At 47.4% G+C, this 17,742-nt stretch overlaps 1 protein-coding gene across 1 annotated transcript in view; it reads left to right on the top strand.

The window, feature by feature from the left end:
• The window catches only part of CACNA1C (calcium voltage-gated channel subunit alpha1 C), a 626,645-nt gene extending 613,428 nt beyond the window's left edge, over window positions 1-13,217 (top strand). Inside the window, 10 exon segments of the mRNA XM_036018449.1 lie at window positions 558-686; window positions 2,733-2,754; window positions 2,757-2,840; window position 3,065; window positions 3,172-3,275; window positions 5,088-5,211; window positions 5,214-5,290; window positions 5,293-5,421; window positions 7,165-7,371; window positions 7,373-13,217. Of these exon segments, the coding sequence (XP_035874342.1) occupies window positions 558-686; window positions 2,733-2,754; window positions 2,757-2,840; window position 3,065; window positions 3,172-3,275; window positions 5,088-5,211; window positions 5,214-5,290; window positions 5,293-5,421; window positions 7,165-7,371; window positions 7,373-7,468 (973 nt within the window). The 3' untranslated portion in view covers window positions 7,469-13,217.
• The last annotated feature ends 4,525 nt before the right edge of the window (window positions 13,218-17,742 follow it).

The raw sequence follows: 17,742 nt of genomic DNA, 5'->3' as shown, positions 1-17,742 counted from the left end.
TGAGTGTCAGCCTGTGAAACCAAAGGGTCGCCATTCAATTCCCAGTCAGGACACGGCCTGGGTTTGCGGGCCAGGTCCCCAGTGGGGGGCCCATAAGAGGCAACCACACATTGATGTTTCTCTCCCTCTCTTCTCCCTCCCTTCCCCCATCTAAAAATAAACAAATAATTTAAAAAAAAGCTTATCCCATCTTTCAAGCACCATCTCATGTGTTGCTTCATTTATTGCTCACAGTTAGCCTCTGAGTCAGGCAGGGCACGTGCTACTCCAGTTTCACGGAGGGGGATCCTGAGGCATGGCCACTTATGTCACTTTTGCCAGAGGGTAACTGAGTGGGGGTCAGAACTCAGGTCTTCCTGGGTCCTCACCCCTTTCCCACATAGAATGATAACCCCAGTCCTAATGCTTCTGTGGCTCTGATTTCCTGGGCGATTGTAGGAGGAGGTGGCCATAGCGGCTGTGTGTGTGACTGTGTGTGCACGTGTGTGTGATGCACTCGCCTAGGCAAGGGGAGAGGGCTGGTGGTGTCCTGAGTTTTTTTGTCTTGGGCATCTTAGGTGCCACTCCGCGGGAGAGTCGATAAGCATGGTGTGTCAGGAAGAGTTCTCTCAGGACGAGACCTATGAGGCAAAGGCAAGCGAGGACGTGGAGTACTGCAGTGAGCCCAGCCTGGCCTCCATGGAGAGGTGAGCTCTGCTGCCTTCTGCCCCCACTAGCCTGTGTGTGTAGAGAGGGTCTGGGCAAAAGGCAGGTCCTGGGGCCCCCTCCCCTGGGGTTGGTCTGGGAGGGGGAGGCGATCACATATCAGAAGAGCACCCTGTGAAAGCACCGCGTCTCTCACTGGGGATGGGAGCCCGACCCACACAGACACACGCAGCCCCCTGGGTAGCTTCTCTCTTCTTCACAATGAAGCACTAACAGAAGAGACCTCTAAACATTGCTTCTTAAATCTTGGGGGGTGCAGCCACCTTATAAATATATTTTAAAGTGAAACTCAGTTACATACATACATACAGTATTGACCATTAAAGAAATGTTGATGAAAGTACTGGTACTTATATAAGGCTACCCAGCAGATGGCGCTGTTGGCAATGGTGGCTGAGATGTTGGGTCCAGTGCTATAATTTTTTAAGGGTTTCTTAACTGCAGATCTAGAGGCATCAGAAGGTTGACATTTACTTAGTTGTGATCAACACTTTTAAAAGAAAGTATATCACAGATTAGCACAAAGTAACCTAGATCAAAATAGAACAAGACACGTATCCAATGGCACAAAGGAAGTACCATTTCGTGAAGCATTGTTTCTCTCCCTCATGCAATGTATGTATATGTGTACTGAGTTCCCATACAGATTACCTTTAAAAAGTTTAAGACGCACTGTTTTAGAAGCTTTCCTGAAAGCACTTTGTAATAAGGAAAGGTTAGCCCACTTAGGCTTTAGATTTTTAGAGAACGCAAATTAATACATGGCCACATAATCTAGAAATCAGGAAAAAACATATGCTTCTACCCATTTTGGCCCTTACTGAGTGCTTGGTGGCAGCCAGGAACCATGCTAGATCATGAATGCACTGGCCTCGGCACTCGGAGATTTTGCAAACTATTTAGGGAGCTAAGAGAATCTCAGAAGAGGAAAATAACATGGAGATTTTTCTAACTGCTTGCCCACAGGGTGGTACAACATGAGGGATGCAGGCATCGGGGAAGGTCAAGGTCAAGGTGACCGTAGCAGGCACTAGGCACAAAGTCAAACAAAAGCTGGGTCCTCAAGAATGGATATGACTTGGATAAGAAGAGAAATATAGTAGGGAAGGCTTTCCAAGCTGAAAATGAGAGGAAAGGCTTAGACATCTTGGTTCAAAACCTTTCCTCAACATCTACAAGTGCTGGAAGTCAGGGAGCTAGGAGCAGGAAGCACAGCACAGCCTCTACCCTCTGAGTAGGCAGAGTCATAGGAAGAACAGAGCCAGTGGTCCCATCTGTAAAAGGGAGGGGCTAGAATGCAATCTTGGAGGGACAGTTATGCCCAGCAGGGGTAGTGAAATCAACTTAGTGGGTTGCAACTGACATTTTTTAAAGAAACAGAGTGGACTCAAGTAAAACAGAAAGCATCAGAGTGTGGACACGTGAAGGTAAGTATGTTCCTAATGTCCAGTTTCAGCCAGATGTGTCCGGCACATGGACTGTGTAAAATCCAGTCCCCATTGTGCGTCCCACCAAAAAGGCTTGGAAACATTGACTTGACACCACTTTGGTCCCCAACAGCTCTGCTGCTCACTGACTGGGTAATTGGGTGGTGTCATAGGCAACTGCCCTGCACTCTTGATGACGAAGGGGTAGGCAGGCCCAGGGAGAATGGAGTGGGGTTGGAAGTTGGGGTGAAGTTTGGACTTGTCATGGTAAATAGCATCAATACATGGAAGAGAGGGACCCAGGCCAGCCCTGGAAAGGCCCTTGTGGCCTTTTTCTGCAACTGTGGCCCCAGAGCGCCTGCACTGCCTCCGTCAGAGAATGCGGGGCTCAGAGTAGGCAGGCAGGGTGAGAGGAGCTAGAAGGGTCCTGGGGTGGCAGGATCTTGCCTTCCACCCCTCCCCAAACCTTCATGAAAGCACAAAGTGGGGGGTTCCCTTCTCTGAGGAAAAATGCACACTACCTTCTGGGTTGGCAGCTGTCCCTGTGGGGCACACTTCTCAGTCACCAGGAAACTAGCCCCAGGGGTTCTCCTGTTTCAGGCTGTCCTATCAGGATGACAAAACCACCGACAACTGACACCCCCAGAGGAGGACAAGAAGGACATCCGGCAATCTCCAAAGAGGGGTTTCCTCCGCTCCGCTCCCTGGGTAAGCCCTCACACCTTGCCTATCAGATGTGGCTAGCCAGTGGGCAACCCCAGATGACTGGTCAGGACCTCAGGGGTGACAGAAACTGTGGTAGCCTGGCTCAAACAACCCCCACACGGTGGGCTGGGCAGATTTCTAAAGCAACAATAGGGGATTCCAAGGGCAGGGCTTGCGGGATAGGACATGGACATATGTTCTATAGTATGCGTCAGAGAAAGGAGGAGGGTAAGGAGGAGGTGTATCCAGGCCACTAGCACCACCCCTCTCCCCATCATCACAGGGACCCGTTCTTTTCCTGCTCTGATCCTAATTCCTTTGGCTGGCTTTGCAGGTCGGAGGGCCTCCTTCCACCTAGAATGTCTGAAGCGGCAGAAGAATCAAGGGGGAGACATCTCTCAGAAGACTGTCCTGCCCTTGCACCTGGTTCATCATCAGGTAGCCCACACCTTGGACGGGCCACTGGCCACCTCCTAGTAGGCTAGGCAGAAATCGCCAAGATTCCAGTCTTTCCTGCCTCAGACCATGGCTGCAACCCCACTGCTGGCCCTAGCAGCCCTCGGGGAAGGGGCTTTCTCTACACAGATGAGAGCCTTAACAAAGTCTGTCATTTCCCAAGTTGGAAACCTAGGAAATACTGGGGAGCAGGAGCCCCTCACAGGGTTCCTGAAGGATCAGCAGCTCTGGGACTCCACCCAGGTTTTCTGCTTACAGTGGCACAGATGCCCACCCCCCAAGACCCCGGCTTCCACCAGGGCAACCACGCAGGCGTGGCCCTCCTAGAGTCGCAATACACACGGAAACTGAGCTGCACAAAAATCCACCCACCGAAATACAGAAGTGGTCAAAACCGGCCAGCCGCATGGTCTGAAGTGGGGAGTGATAGCCAAGGAGCACGGGTCTGGGGAGATTTGACAGCTGATGTTTTTTCTCTTGGCACAGATGACTCCAAGATAGTGACGTCCAAGGCACCAGTGTCAGAAATGCTCTTTGTGTCTCAGAACTAATGGAAACATCAAAGAGCTGTCTAAGGCAGTTTCTTACCTCCAGAAAAATTAGGTTTTAAACTAGAGCTTCCTAAATTTTTTACCTCTTTAATCCCTTACCACAGGCCTATGCTTTCAATAATAAGTTTTTATGCAAAGGCATTCAACTACCAATTACAGTTTATAATCAGCACAGCATTGCCAGTATGGCTTGGCAGAGTTGATATTATGTCAGCTTAAAGAAATGCACTGTTTTGTTTAGCCTGTGTGGCATTGCCTACCTACAAGTGATCTCCAGGGACCCAGGGACCCCAGGATCCCAGGGTGGGGATGATTGAGAGCAGTGGCTAGGGAAGACTGGCAGGCTGGGGGGACACTGTGTGATATTTTGATATTTGTGAGATTTCTGTAAGTTGATTTCACTCATCTATTTTATCATTCTGGAAAGCAAGAGAACTCCTTTTTATCTTCCTTCTCTGTTTCGGCCTTCTTGCCAACCCTCCCACCCTTGAAGCCTTGTCCCTTCCTCCCTGCCTCTCCAGCTGGCCTTTCCCACCACACTGTGTCACTGTCCCGTGGACATGTCACATCAGAGCAGGCTGCTGTTGTGGCAGCTCACATGGGGACGACGGACCACCCTCAGGACACCCAAGCACAGTGGGGGCAGAGGACACAGCTGTGTGAATAGTTTAATCACAATACAGTGTAAGACTTGAACAATAGTTCAAAAACAAGGTGAGCTAGAGACTGGCAAGACATTACCAATGGCCCAATGAGTTGCAAAAGTTGAAACAGTCAGGACTGGTTTTGTCTAGCTGTTTGGATGCGCAGCATGCGTTTTCACAGGCCCTACTTCACTTGAACCTCGCACCAACCCTGAAAAGCAGGGAGATAGTGGACACTGTGTTCTAGTCGTACAGATGACGCAGCCATCGTCCTCTCTACCAACAAGAAAGCCAAAGGGAGAGAAGTCACAGCTGGCAGGGGATAAGGCCAGTGCCAGGAAGCAGGTGGCCTTGACTGCAGTCTATCCCAGCTTTCAGAATTTAGAGGAGACAGAGGTCTCTTCAGCTGGAGTAATGAGAACATGTTTTAGGGTGGTTGAAACTTATACTGGGTCTTGATGAGGTAGGATTCAGGTGGGTGGAAATGATGGCGGATGAGTTCCAGGCAGGTGGAACTAGAGGGAAACAGTAGCTGCTGAGAGGCCAACCTCTCTGGGCCTGACCGTTCCCAGTAACCACTGCCCCTTGTGTGTCCACAGGCACTGGCAGTGGCAGGCCTGAGCCCCCTCCTCCAGAGAAGCCATTCTCCCACCACATTCCCCAGGCCACTTGCCACATCCTCTGCCACTCCCGGCAGCCCAGGCTGGCTCCCTCAGCCCATCCCATGCTTCGACTGGAAGGAACAGAGTCCAGCGAGAAACTCAACAGCAGCTTCCCATCCATCCACTGTGGCTCCTGGTCTGGGAGCCCACGCCCTGCGGGGAGAACAGCAGCACCACCCGGAGAGCCCGGCCTGTGTCCCTCACTGTGCCCAGCCAGCCTGGGGCCTGGGGCAGGCAGTTCCACGGCAGTGCCAGCAGTCTGGTGGAGGCGGTAAGGGACTCCAAGCTGCACAGCAGACAGGGGAGGGAAAGGTCGGGGGGGAGTACCTGGTTCTCTCCCTAGTGGATTGTAGGTTGGATCTCCTGGCCAGATAGACCCTTGGTGTCAGGGCCTGCTGCCGGACGGCATGGCATGCAGGAAATTCTGACCACACGAGGCACTATCGGCTGCTTCTGGGGCTCGCCTGATGCAGAGGGAGAGAGAGACTGTGAGGCAGCATACCCTACCACAGGCCAGGGAAGCCGAGGAAGGCTGTGGGGCTCCTCTGTAGGTGTGCTATGACCGCGTCACTTGGGAGCTTGGGCTGCCTTCGTTCACACAGAGAAAGTCCTTATCTAGCTCCTAAGCCTGGTTGCTCATTTGAATAATCTGGGGAGTTTTAGAAGCCTATGACCAATGAAATGGGTTTTTTAAAAATCCTTTTGATGATTCTAACATACAGCCAGGGTTGAGACAAGAACAAGAGCACTTCCTAGACCACCACATTCTGCCCTGGTCAGAGCACCTAATGCAACCCTTGCACCATATCTTAGGGGCACCTTTGACAAATTGGAGCAATCCCAAAGGAGGGTGACTGGGATGGCGAGGTCCCTAGAAGACATTTCCTGTGAGAACTGGTTGAGGGGATTTGGGAAGTAAAGTTGGAGAGGAGGTGACTTAAGAAGTGATCTCAAACCTGTAAGAGTCCTGTGTCCTGGGCAAGAGGTCTTAAATGCAGGACTGACAAGCAGGCAAATTTTAGCTCACACATGGAGATCTTTCCAAAAGAGCTCTTCCAATAAAATGAGGACGGATTCCCGTAAAACAGTGATCCCCTTGTCAGTCGACATGTGCAAATGGAGATGGTGCCCATCCAGTCATCAGGCTGTTGGACAGGGGGAGAGAATTAAACCAGATGACTCCTAATGTTTCTTCGGACCCTAACACCCTGTGCTTCGGGTGGTCTTGGCTGCTCCTTGTTTAGTCCACACATCTCCACTGAGCGCCTGCCACTGCAAGCTGTGTTCTAGGTGCCGGATGCTGCTGAGGAACAGCATTTCTGCCCTCACGAGCTCACCTGGTGGTGAGGAAAGACAGATAATGAATAAACGTGTGATGTGTTAGGAAGGGGCGGGAGCAACGAAGAAAAGTCAGGCAAGGTAACTGGGAGGGAAGGGTTCCAGACTTCACTCTAGTGCTTCCCCACCCACTGGTGCAGTGGCCGATTTCCCCAGACAGGTCACTAAAGCAGCTGCTAGGAAGGAGGGTGACGTGGCTGAGCCCGCTGGCCCTCCCCAGCAGAAGCAGAGGCAGATGCATGCACAGTGTTTGCACGCATTATACTCAGGACCCTCATCCCTAAACAGGCAACCAGAGGGCAATGGGCAGTGGGCATGGACTAGCTGTTTCACCGAAGGAGAATGAGGGGCCTTGGAAAGCATAATTGATACAGGGTGCCAGGGAGGAGAAGAGGCAAGGACAGCCTTTTTTTTTAGCTATGAGACAACATCCCTGCAGCTCCTCAGTGAGCCCAGCTTTCAGGTGTTTGGTAACAATTTTCAAGTCCCCCGGCTAAAAGGTCTCTCTCTCCAGCCCACACCCCCCAAATCTCAACCCTCCTCTGTAAGTACAGCATGGCGTACACACTCCTGAAGTTCCCAATCAGAAGTCCCTTGCCCTAACCCTGAAAACGTGAATTGAGCTGCAAGAATAATATACCTTTCTGGATCTTCTTCATGGCCCTCCCCTCTTCAGGTCTTGATTTCGGAAGGACTGGGGCAGTTTGCCCAAGATCCCAAGTTTATCGAGGTCACAACCCAGGAGCTGGCTGACGCCTGCGACATGACCATAGAGGAGATGGAGAGCGCTGCTGACAACATACTCAGTGGGGGCAACCAGCAGAGCCCCAACGGCACCCTATTACCTTTTGTTAACTGCAGGGACCGGGGGCAGGACAGAGCAGGGGGGCGAAGAGGATGGGCTCAGCGGGCCCAGCCAGGAGTGTCGGAAGAGTGAGGAGGAGCTGCAGGACAGCAGAGCCTACGTCAGCAGCCTGTAGGAGCCAGGGCTGGGAGATGCTGGGTTTTTTATTTGTTTCAATGTTCCTAAAGGGTTCGTTTCAGAAGTGCCTCACTGTTCTCGTGACCTGGAGTTAACGGAACAGCGTCTTCATTCATTTCGTTGGGACAAGACACAGAGTTGGGTGACATGGAGAGTAGAGCTTTTCGCTTTTCCAGGGGTGGGGGAAGAAAAGCAGCAACCCAGTTTGTGTCAAAGGAGGAAGAGTGGTGAGGAGGAGAAGAGGTGGGAGGTTAGGGGAGGGAGCACAGGAGACAGCTACCTGCCCTCCCGTTTTACTTCAAGTCCTGTGCGAGGAACCAGCCTTTGCCTTGGGCACAAAAGGGACCCTCAGCTTCCTGTGGTAGCCCTCACCAAAAGGACCTTTGTCAAACGGGTGTCTTTCAACTTTGCTTGTAAAAAAATCATTTTGCACATATTCTGTACAAGCCTCACTGTCCCATAGAGCCAGGGCCCTGTGGATTTGCAGAAGAAGCAGGCACAACTTGGACCCAGCCCCACCCCAGAGAGGGAAGAGGAAGCAGCAAGAGGCGGCAGGAGCTGGAGCCAGGAGGAAGAGTGGGGTGGCCGCTGCAGCTACTCACCCCCCACCTTCCCTGCCAGGCCACCCCCTTGCATCAGGATCACCTTCCCTGCAAGGGCCAGACTGCTGGACCGGGCCACCGAGCTCCACCAGCAGCTGGCCAGCCTGCGGCCAGGGGAGCAGGCTGCTCGCCAAGAAGGGACAGCCAGCTCTGGACAAAGCGAGGTGGTGCTGGGTTCTGCTGAGCGCTCTTTTGTTCTGTTGTTTGACATTTTTCTTGACAGCATGTTGCAATTTGTATTTCTTTTGTTTGGGTTTTTTTTTTTGTTTGTTTTGTTTGTTTCAGTTTTTATTTTCCCAGGAGGAGGGGAAGAAGAAGAGTGTTTACGAAGGTCCGTAGCTACCCACCTTACTGTTTTCACTCTTGCAAATGCAAATGAGGTTAGGTATGATCATATTATTTAAATGGGTGTGGTTTTCCTTTTTCTACAGTGGTTCACTAGAGCTGCTGTAGGAGAGTTTTACCAGACATTGTGTATGCCCAACCATTTGTTATCATTTCTGTAGGTAGTAAAAATTCCTTTGGTTTGGTTTTATAATTTAAAGGTAATCAGCAATGCACTTGATAGGGTCTTGCACAGATGGATGACTGAGCTGGGTTCTCTTGAATGTCGGGTGTATTGGTGGGTGCCAGAAGAGAGCAAGCGTGCATGAGAGAGTCTCCGTGAGTGTGTTATGTGTGTGGCGGGTTGTCTGTGTGGGTATGTCAGATGTGTGGACGTGTGCCCACACAGTGCCCCCATGCGCCCAGTGAGTACATAGCTCCCTGTTTCTGAGTTAATGGGGATCTGAATCCAGGGCCATTTGAAAGCAAAAACAAATCACTGTCTCTGCTTCTGAAACGGGAATCAGTAACTCTTTGCATTTTCTGTCCCACAAGATATGCAAAAACAATGCAATAATATTCATTTTAAAAATACAATTGTGAGTCTTGTTGGCATTAAAACTGTATTTTAAAGAACACAGAAATTTAAGGGAAAAACTCAAGAAGGCGTTTTGCTTCAATATATTCCGTGTAATGTTTTATTGCATTGATAATGTTTCTGTTGAAGAAACCGTTATACTTGAATTCAGGTCAGTTTCAGTATTTTACAAATATTTTTTTAAAATTGAATTGCAATTGTGCCAAGCGAATATAATGAATTAAGTTTGTTTTTGAATCCACCTCTTGTATATTTTGCTGCATGTAAGTAAATCATTTTGTATTTGGAGTGTGACAAGCTTTACCGTTGAACTCTTAAGTGCTTTTCTATAGGTGGTTGGGGAAGGGGAATGATTTTTTTTTAATTTGTACAATGAGGCAAGGGTAATCACCCATGTAAATCATTATCCTGCTACCTACCCACTAACAGGGTTGGACATTACTGTTTTGCATATCTTGTGTTTGCTTCTGCTTCCCTCAATCTCTCCAAAGCTATGCGATAGGTATATTTGTACTACATCTCATTTGAGAGACTAGACATAGCTCATTCCAATCTTCCCTCTGTCTGCTCTGTACCAGTTCTCTGACTGGGTATTTCTCTAGGAACAATGGTGAGGGGTCATGAGGCATTCTAACCAAGCCCCTCTCCTCCTGAGCTAGCCTCAGCATCCCTTGAGGGGGAGAAGAGGGTGGCTGACCTTTCTCTTCACTCCTGTAGCACAAATTTTGCCCAGTAGTTATTCAGGAAAGTATACTCTGACTGGGAGGACGGGATTAGAGTTGGGCTGGTGGGAGGGGAGGGAATCCTGGTTCTGCAACTGCTCTGCCCAAACTCATACAAGCAGGGTCTACAAAAGGCAACCAGGTAAAAATCTTTGTCCATCTAAAAGTCAACCGTGTCTTGCTCACCTCTCCATCTTTTCTTCACTCTGGGACAGGATTTCCTCCAGACCTCCATTAGGTATGTGTGGCAGCCATGAAGGGGACCAGAACAAGAGAGGCATCATCAAGGAGTTCACAGGGGTGGTGGAACCAGGGACTCCCTGGGAGCTTCTCTTACGCCAGTTTGGGTCTACCTAGAACCTCCTGCTATTGGTGCTGTCCTTTGAATAGATTTGAAAAATGAATGGTTAATAAGGGACTGATTGGGGAAAAACAGGACCCAGCCATTCATCCAGAATTCCCCATAGAATCTATTCCAGTCCAGGGTCCTCACAGCCCTTCTTGGCACTTATGTAAGCAAACGAGAAATTTAAATCAGAGAAAGCCCAGTTCTCAATGAAGATGAGTTTTGTTTTCATGGACTAATTCATGAAAATGTGGAGAAATGTGCTGGAAACTCCCAGGTTAGCTTACATTCTAGTAACAGAAAAGTTTCTTCCTGCTTCTCCGAGCCCAACCCATCCAAAGTTTCTTGGTTCCTTCTCAGAGCCACCTTCTAGAAATTAAGTTCAGGTGTCACTGTTACCCTTTGTTTAGTTTCCCAAAATGTCTGCCACTGTGCCTCTAAGATTTTAGTTATGATAGAGAGGGGAGCCCCTTTGGATTAATATTTGGTTCTTGCTATACATTTGATCCCTAGATAAAGTTGGGAATCTTGATTGACCATACACACTCAACCTTTCATGTTGTATTCTATTTTCCTTCTGGACTTTGCATGTACATCACCAAATCCGTTGGCCGGCAGCAGGGGCTACAGGTGGGCTTGTTCCAGCTGCTCCCAGGGCCCTGCCTAAGTGCAGTCCCTTTGCTGTTCACCACTCACACCAGAGGCTCACTGCTGTTCTCTAGTCCACTCTGTCCAGAAGACCAGCCAGCCTTCCTCCCTGCCCCGGTAAGAACTGTGTCACCAGTGACCAGGGCACTTTGCCTTATGCTGCTGTAAAGGAAAGGAGTTTCAGATGGAAGTTCTCAGGCGAGGGCCTCTCTGAGCCAGACCTCATGCTGGACTCCTATAGGGCTGACATTTGGTATCTATCATCATCATAGACTAGTAACATCAGTCATGAAACCAACGAACCTCATCCACGGTGTACGAGGTGATGTTTTCTCTCTGTCTAGAGGAGAACTCTCCTCATGACCTCGTAAAACTTCTGAGTGGCTGGAGAAAACAGCCAGTGCTGAGGACCAGAAGGACTTGAAGAAGTGCAGCTTAAGTTCTGGGTTTTGGTAAACTTGATTTTTATCATCACCTGACAGGCCCAGCCTCTTTTATTTTTACCCCTTGGTCTTTTAATTATTATTCACATTTTTGGCTACATTAAGCAGAGAGATTTTCAGTTGTCTCCTTTCTGCCTGTTCCTAGAAGTTTCTTTTTGGCCTTGAAGTAAAAAAAGAGACTTTCCCCCTAGATTTTGGCTTGATTCATGAATTTGTTTCTGCTTTGCTTCAGAAGATATTATAGTCCCCTCTTCAGCTTCTAAGTCTGACAGACGTCCCTCTGACTGGGAAATCCAAGGAACAAGACAGCCTTTCCTCAGTCTTTTATCCTCCCCTGGGACCCTGCTTTCAAATGTCAGGGGCTTGTTTGGAGTGAAGCTACTTAGCACTTCCTCACAGCCATCTCTTCCAGAACTTCTGCTTATCACACAGCAAAAGATAGTAAGGCGACCACAGAAGTATACCTTCCACTACCAAAGTAGTATCTTTCAGAAATAAGAGAGCCCAGAAAATGAGGAGTTTGGAAGCCATCAAAAGGATGATGGTTGTTTTACATAGGCCTGTCACTCCTAAAGGCCAAGAAATAGAACAAGAACTTGGGGTAGGAATGAAGAAGAACCCTGGTGGTCAGTGTTTCAGCTTCATCAAACCCAAATCACACATGTTGCTATGGAAGGTGATGGCTTCTCTATCTTCAGAGAGCCAGGAGAACGAGACTACATCATCTAAGAGGTAGAAACGGTTTAGCACGGAGACCAAGAGAAGGTTTTAAGAGGACCTCTTTAAGCCCCAGGGGAGTAAAAAATTGCTGGTAGAGTCCAGGCCAGTTCTGTTTCTGAAGATATGGGTCTGGTCTGGGGAAAGTGTAAGCCCAGAGAGAACTGGAAAGGAAATGGGGCAAAAAGGGCGTGTTTTGATTTCCAGTGTGTCTGCTCCCATTTTATGGAAAGAAACATCCAGGTCAACTACTCGCAATGGCCCGTGCAGGGCAGAGGCTCATGTCTCAAGGATCTACTTTGGAAGAAAAGAAAAGTAGCATTTTGACTGACACTGTTTTCCCAACCAAATCAACATTATCTGGCTAGATGAGGGGTGTCTGCCCCCTGTCTGGCCTCTCTGCTGACGTCCCTGCCCTTGTGTTAGCCAGCATGCCACAGAAACAGCCCCAGTCAGAGGCAGAGGTGAAGCCCTGGCCTGGCACCCGTGCAGCTCGCAGTCCCCTGCATCCAGGGCTCCAGCATAACACAGCTGCAGGGGCACAGGGAGGGAAGTGTCCTGCAGCTGTCCAGGTGGGTGGCGGGGGTGGGGGGCTCTGGCCCCTTCCCTCAGCTGCTATGTTTCAGCCTCCTGCCCCATGCCCCCATTTTCCTTCCTCCCCTGCCCACCAGACTAGTGAGAGACAGAGAATTTGCCATTCTTAACATAGTTTTTTTGTTAAGCCATTTCTTTTAACTTTATTTATTTATTTATTTATTTTCAAAGCAATGAAATATTCCTGTGTGGAACCAGATACCAATGTAACAGGTTAATGGGTTTCTGCCAGATTTCCACATTGTTGGGGAGGCCCTTAGATACCACATGCACACATACACACTCACATGCATACACATGAATACACACACATACACTCACATGTACACCCACACACACATATCCTTAAGGGACAAGTGTCCATGCTGGGGCTGAGCTCTACACAAATGACTCTGTCTCTTCCCAGAAGGCTGAGCACGCACTGTATAGAGAGAAGTAGGGAGAGAGCCAGAGTAACTTCCTTGGCTGGGAACAGTGCCATCTGAACCTATTATTACTAGGAATTAAGTATAATTTATCCACATTAAGAAAATGCTACTACTCCTAAAATCAAGACCATTCCTTCATATGACTTTAAGAGGCTTGGTTCACAGCAGATGCAGTGGTAACGACTCTCAAGTTTTCTGGTGTATTAGAAGAGCCATTCAATCCATTGCTAGAAGGAAATTAGAGATTACAGTGGAATATCTTAAGCTAAGTTAAACAAATAAGTTCACCACTGAGAGCAGAGTCATAGTTAACATTGTTCTCTACTAATTAAGGAAAACAAGACAAAGACTATTAACTAAAGGCCTGAAATGTCACATCAGCAAGAGTCAAATATTCTGCCTTCATATCAGATGCTGGCCCCTTCACAAGTGTGCTCCCCTCGGTGGGGCCTCCTGTTCACCCTGATGTTCAGAATGTAAATCATCTGATTTGTATCAAGCCCCTAGAATGGGTACTTGACACTTAATCTACCATGAATCAGACATCTGCTACAAGTGTGTCATGTAAAAGTCACACTCTTCATAAATAAGCAAACGTCATTATCACAGGCAGTCCTTGGTGGGAAAAGTGGTAAGTGCTAAGGGAGAGTTATTTCTATGCAAGGAAATACAGAGATGGACAGAATAATTCCTATTCACATTTTGGGCCTGGAGAACTCTGGTGCTGAGGTTTTTAGAGACCTCAGTTGAGAAGCAGAGGGGTAAGGAAAAAGAGGGTGAGCAGACATCAGCCTTGGCAGTGACTTCAAAGGCCCCTGGAGGAAGTCCCTCCTGAGGGCAGAGAGAAGCCAGGAGGAGAGAGAAGAGAAGGCTACTTGGTGTAGAGGCACAAAGGAATAAGGGTCCTGTCCCAAGCCCCTCCCCCTAAGTGGTCTCTACACGAAGAATTGTACTGAAGCATGAATGGAAAACAAAATTTGAGATGAAGGGCAGACTAGTTGTAAACCAACAATCCCATGCAAAGGGCTCCTTCAGAAGACAACTCAAATGCTGTGGCACCTTCCTTCTTGCTCACATCACACCATCACACATCAGCCACCTCCCTTTCCCCGACCTTTCAACTCTGTCTCTTGACTCCTCACCAGGTTATGCACCATACATACTGCTGCCTTGTCTTGCCCAGAGCACATGCTTTCTCCCAGTGCCTAGGAGGACAAGAAGAAGGCTGTGGACACCAACAGCATAAACAGAATTGCACAATCTGGATGGGAGTAGTTGAGAACCACCTTGGGAAAACACACGAGTTCCATCAGGAAGCAGGGTGGCAGGTCCTCAGTTGATGAGCCACTTGGAATGTCTATTACTCTCATAATTTTCCTGTTGTTTTTTTTAACCCCAGTGGTACAAAGCAAGCAAAATTCCCCTTCATGTAAGAGGCTCCAGACAGCTCAGCCCATCCATCCCTCTTCTCATGTCCTCTTGCTCAGGCTACCTTCCTGCCCCCAGACCAAGCTGTATCATACTTGTTCTCAGAGAGATGTAGAAAGAGGGACAGTGCCTCCATGGTCACCCCATGCCTGTCATCATCCCCACACACCTGCATACCACACACCTTCCCTCCAGGCTCCACGGATTTGCAGTTCTACTATTGTAAATATGTTGTACAGTTTTTGTAATCATCAAATAATCCTGTTGTCAAAGGCCTCGCCTGCTGGCGCCTTCTTACCCTTGAGAAAGGCCAGGGAATCTACAAGGGGCACCTTTCCAGAAGAGCTTCAGGGTGATGATCTCTGTGTGAGATGCTATGTATATTCCTGTAAGATTGCATTTTTATCTAAGGACTAATGTTATTTAAAAAAAACAAAAAACAAAAAATAAGAATTGCAAATAAATTTCTTAACAACGTTACCTTGAATTGTATCTTCCCTCTTCAACATCCCTTCCCTTCTCCTGTTTCCTAGATGTCACAGAAATATACTTAACTCTCAGATAATTGTCTCATTCCCCAAAGGGAAAAGGCAGGGGAGAACTTGGGAAATCTGAATACAATGGTGATCTCTAACCTTATTTCAACATGAATCTCATCATCCATCTCTTCCTTCCAATGAAAAGGTTACAGAAAATGGTTCCTAATTGACAAGGAGACAGAATAGGAGAAATTAAATGGACAATCCACAAAATAGAAGAGCTGTCCTCCAAATACTTGGAAGGCACAAAATTGGTTTTGAATGAATGAAAGAAAGAAGGGAGGAGCGGGGGGAGAGAAGGGAAAAGAGGAGGGAGGGGGAGAGATAATGTATATTAACATACATACTTTGAAGAGTATAAAAATGCAAGTTCTTTTGTGTTTTTTGTTATTAAACGGACTCAGAAAAAGCTTTCAGAATAATTCCTGTGTAAAATAATTTGTCCCAGAAACTATGTGTCTTACTTATTTACAGTTGTAAGAACAGAAACCCTCCCACCTTCTCCCCATGGATGAATGAGTCTGGTCCAGGAATTATAGGACATGAGCCAACCTCCTTACTTTCTCCCTAGAGGCTCCCTCTGCCCTGCCCCACCACCCAGACCTGAGCTCTGGAGTCTAGGGTTCTATGAGAAGACAAGAGGAGGGCAAGGGCTGGACAGAGTAGCAGAGGACCAACCCTCTCTTAAACTGCCGCTTAATCCAGCTCCTGGAGGAGGTTTGGGGTGCTCCACCAGGACCTGCCCACAAGGTCTCAACCCATTGTCCGATCACAGCCAAGTGCAAGATGTCCATTTGTTACCAGTAATGCTTAAAGTGCCAATGTTTTGCAAATCCTACTTTTAATAACCCAAACAGATTCAAGATCTACCCCATAATGAAGTCACTCTGTCTTGGATTTTGCTATGCTTTCCTGAATGGGAATAAAAGGAATGGATGTGTAGCTGGTGGAAGGAATCAAACACAACCATGGGAATGTGTCACCAAAGCAAAGATGCCCCTTATGTGTGTAGGGCCTCACCTCTGCTTTATGGTCTGAAGGTCTGGCTGACCTTCAACCCCTCTCCTGACATGAGGTCTGCTTCTGCCCATTTCTTCCTTCCTTTCCACAGTGGAGATGTGGTTATTGATCTGATTGGTTAGAGTACTAGATACTAACTGCCACAGTTACTAATGCGCTGGATTACTGCAGAGGAAAAAATCAGTATACATACATGACACTATCTTATATGTTATTTTTTCTGTCTCCATATAGTAAGCAGAACTAAGGATTCTCTCTCTATATCTCTATCTCTTTTCTTATCTCTCTCACCCTGTTTCCATATGGCTTGCCAGCTAAGTGGGCTCCAAAGTTACTCACTCTTGCTTTTCACAGGCATATTTTGACATATCAGTGCAAGAATCTGGGCTGTGGGGAGTGGGGGAGTAAAAGACCCTAAACTGACTAAGAGCTAGAATGATGGACTTCAGCCTTCGCAGAACCCTGTACTGTACTCATTATTAGACATTATGCCAGCTAACAATAAAATAGCACTTATATTTCTAATTGGCTACAGTTCCATATACATGATTTCCTGGGCAATCCCACAGGGAGAAGAGGAAGGGTAGTACTTGGTATTCTTGAATAACTTAGATAACATTAAAACCCATATTACCCATCAAGTAGGTTGACCATTTAGCCAGGTGTTTCTTTCTCTTTTTTTTTCTGCTTTTTACTTTTATTAGTATTTATTTTATGCTGAATTTACTCCTAGGCCATAAGCTTTTGTTTTCTTCACTTTCTTCTGGGATGTCTTTTTCTTTTGTGCAACTTACTCTTCTGGTTTAGGAACAATCTGCTCTTTTTCAGTAGGATCGTCTCAGTGAGGCAGGGAGGGCTGGTGTGCGGGTTAATCCACCCATGAGCTCTCTAAGTTCTGCACCATATCTTGGGAGTTTTGTTCACCGGGGTGTCCTCAATGACCAGAGAATCTACAACTAAACCCTTAAACTCAACATTACTCTCTGTATTTTTAAGCACGTGCAACAAAAACTCAGCACTCTTTTGAGCCACCACACTGTGGTCCAGCCCACTGTTTGGCCTGGGTGCAGCTACCAACTCCACCAATTGTATTGGTGGAATGGGATACACTGCTTCTTTAAAGTGATATCTTTCAGATACTTAGTGGCTTTTCAAATAGGCATACCTTGTTGGCCTAGCAGTTTCATGTAGTGTTCTTAAACTGCACATGAGATTTGAACCTCTTGATTTGCATGATTTTGTGGGTTTTCTGGGTCAAGTGAATAGCAAACTATCTTCAGAGGTCACCTCTGGTCACTTTCAGGCAAAAAGATCTAGCCCAGGTGTTTCAATGAGGCCCCATGGATACTCTACATGACCCAATTTTGGAATCAGAAAACATCATTATTATATTTGCATGCAATTATTGGTGTGCATGATTCCTGATACCCAATAAAGCCTTCTTCTCTCACAACTGACACATGCAATTCTAGCATTAGTGTCTTCTCTAACTTACTCATCAGAATCACTTGGGGTGCTTGATTAAAACCATATTCTTGAACACTACCCCCAAAACTATTAAATCAGATTCTTGGAGATTAGAACCATCAATATTTGCATTTTAGCAAGCTCACCAAGTTATTTATAACAATGTCAGACTTTGATTTCTATTAAAAAATGCAAAGGTCCTTGGAAAAAGAAAACTCTTTAAACTTCTCCTTCCATTATATTCCTGTGGAAACCGAAGGTCTAGGGGTATAAATAAAAGATTTGGAGCATGTTTTGATGGGAAATGGGGACAATGATTGTCAGCACTAAGGAGAGAGACTGGGAGAGAGGAAGAAACATGAAAAAAAGGTACAAGAGGGTTTGGGTAAAAAGGTA

This window comes from Phyllostomus discolor, chromosome 2 (assembly GCF_004126475.2).
Source record: "Phyllostomus discolor isolate MPI-MPIP mPhyDis1 chromosome 2, mPhyDis1.pri.v3, whole genome shotgun sequence".
NCBI classification, from domain to species: Eukaryota; Metazoa; Chordata; class Mammalia; order Chiroptera; family Phyllostomidae; genus Phyllostomus; species Phyllostomus discolor.
The sequence above is the reverse complement of the archived record's forward strand: the minus strand, read 5'-3'. Positions and strand labels throughout refer to the sequence as shown.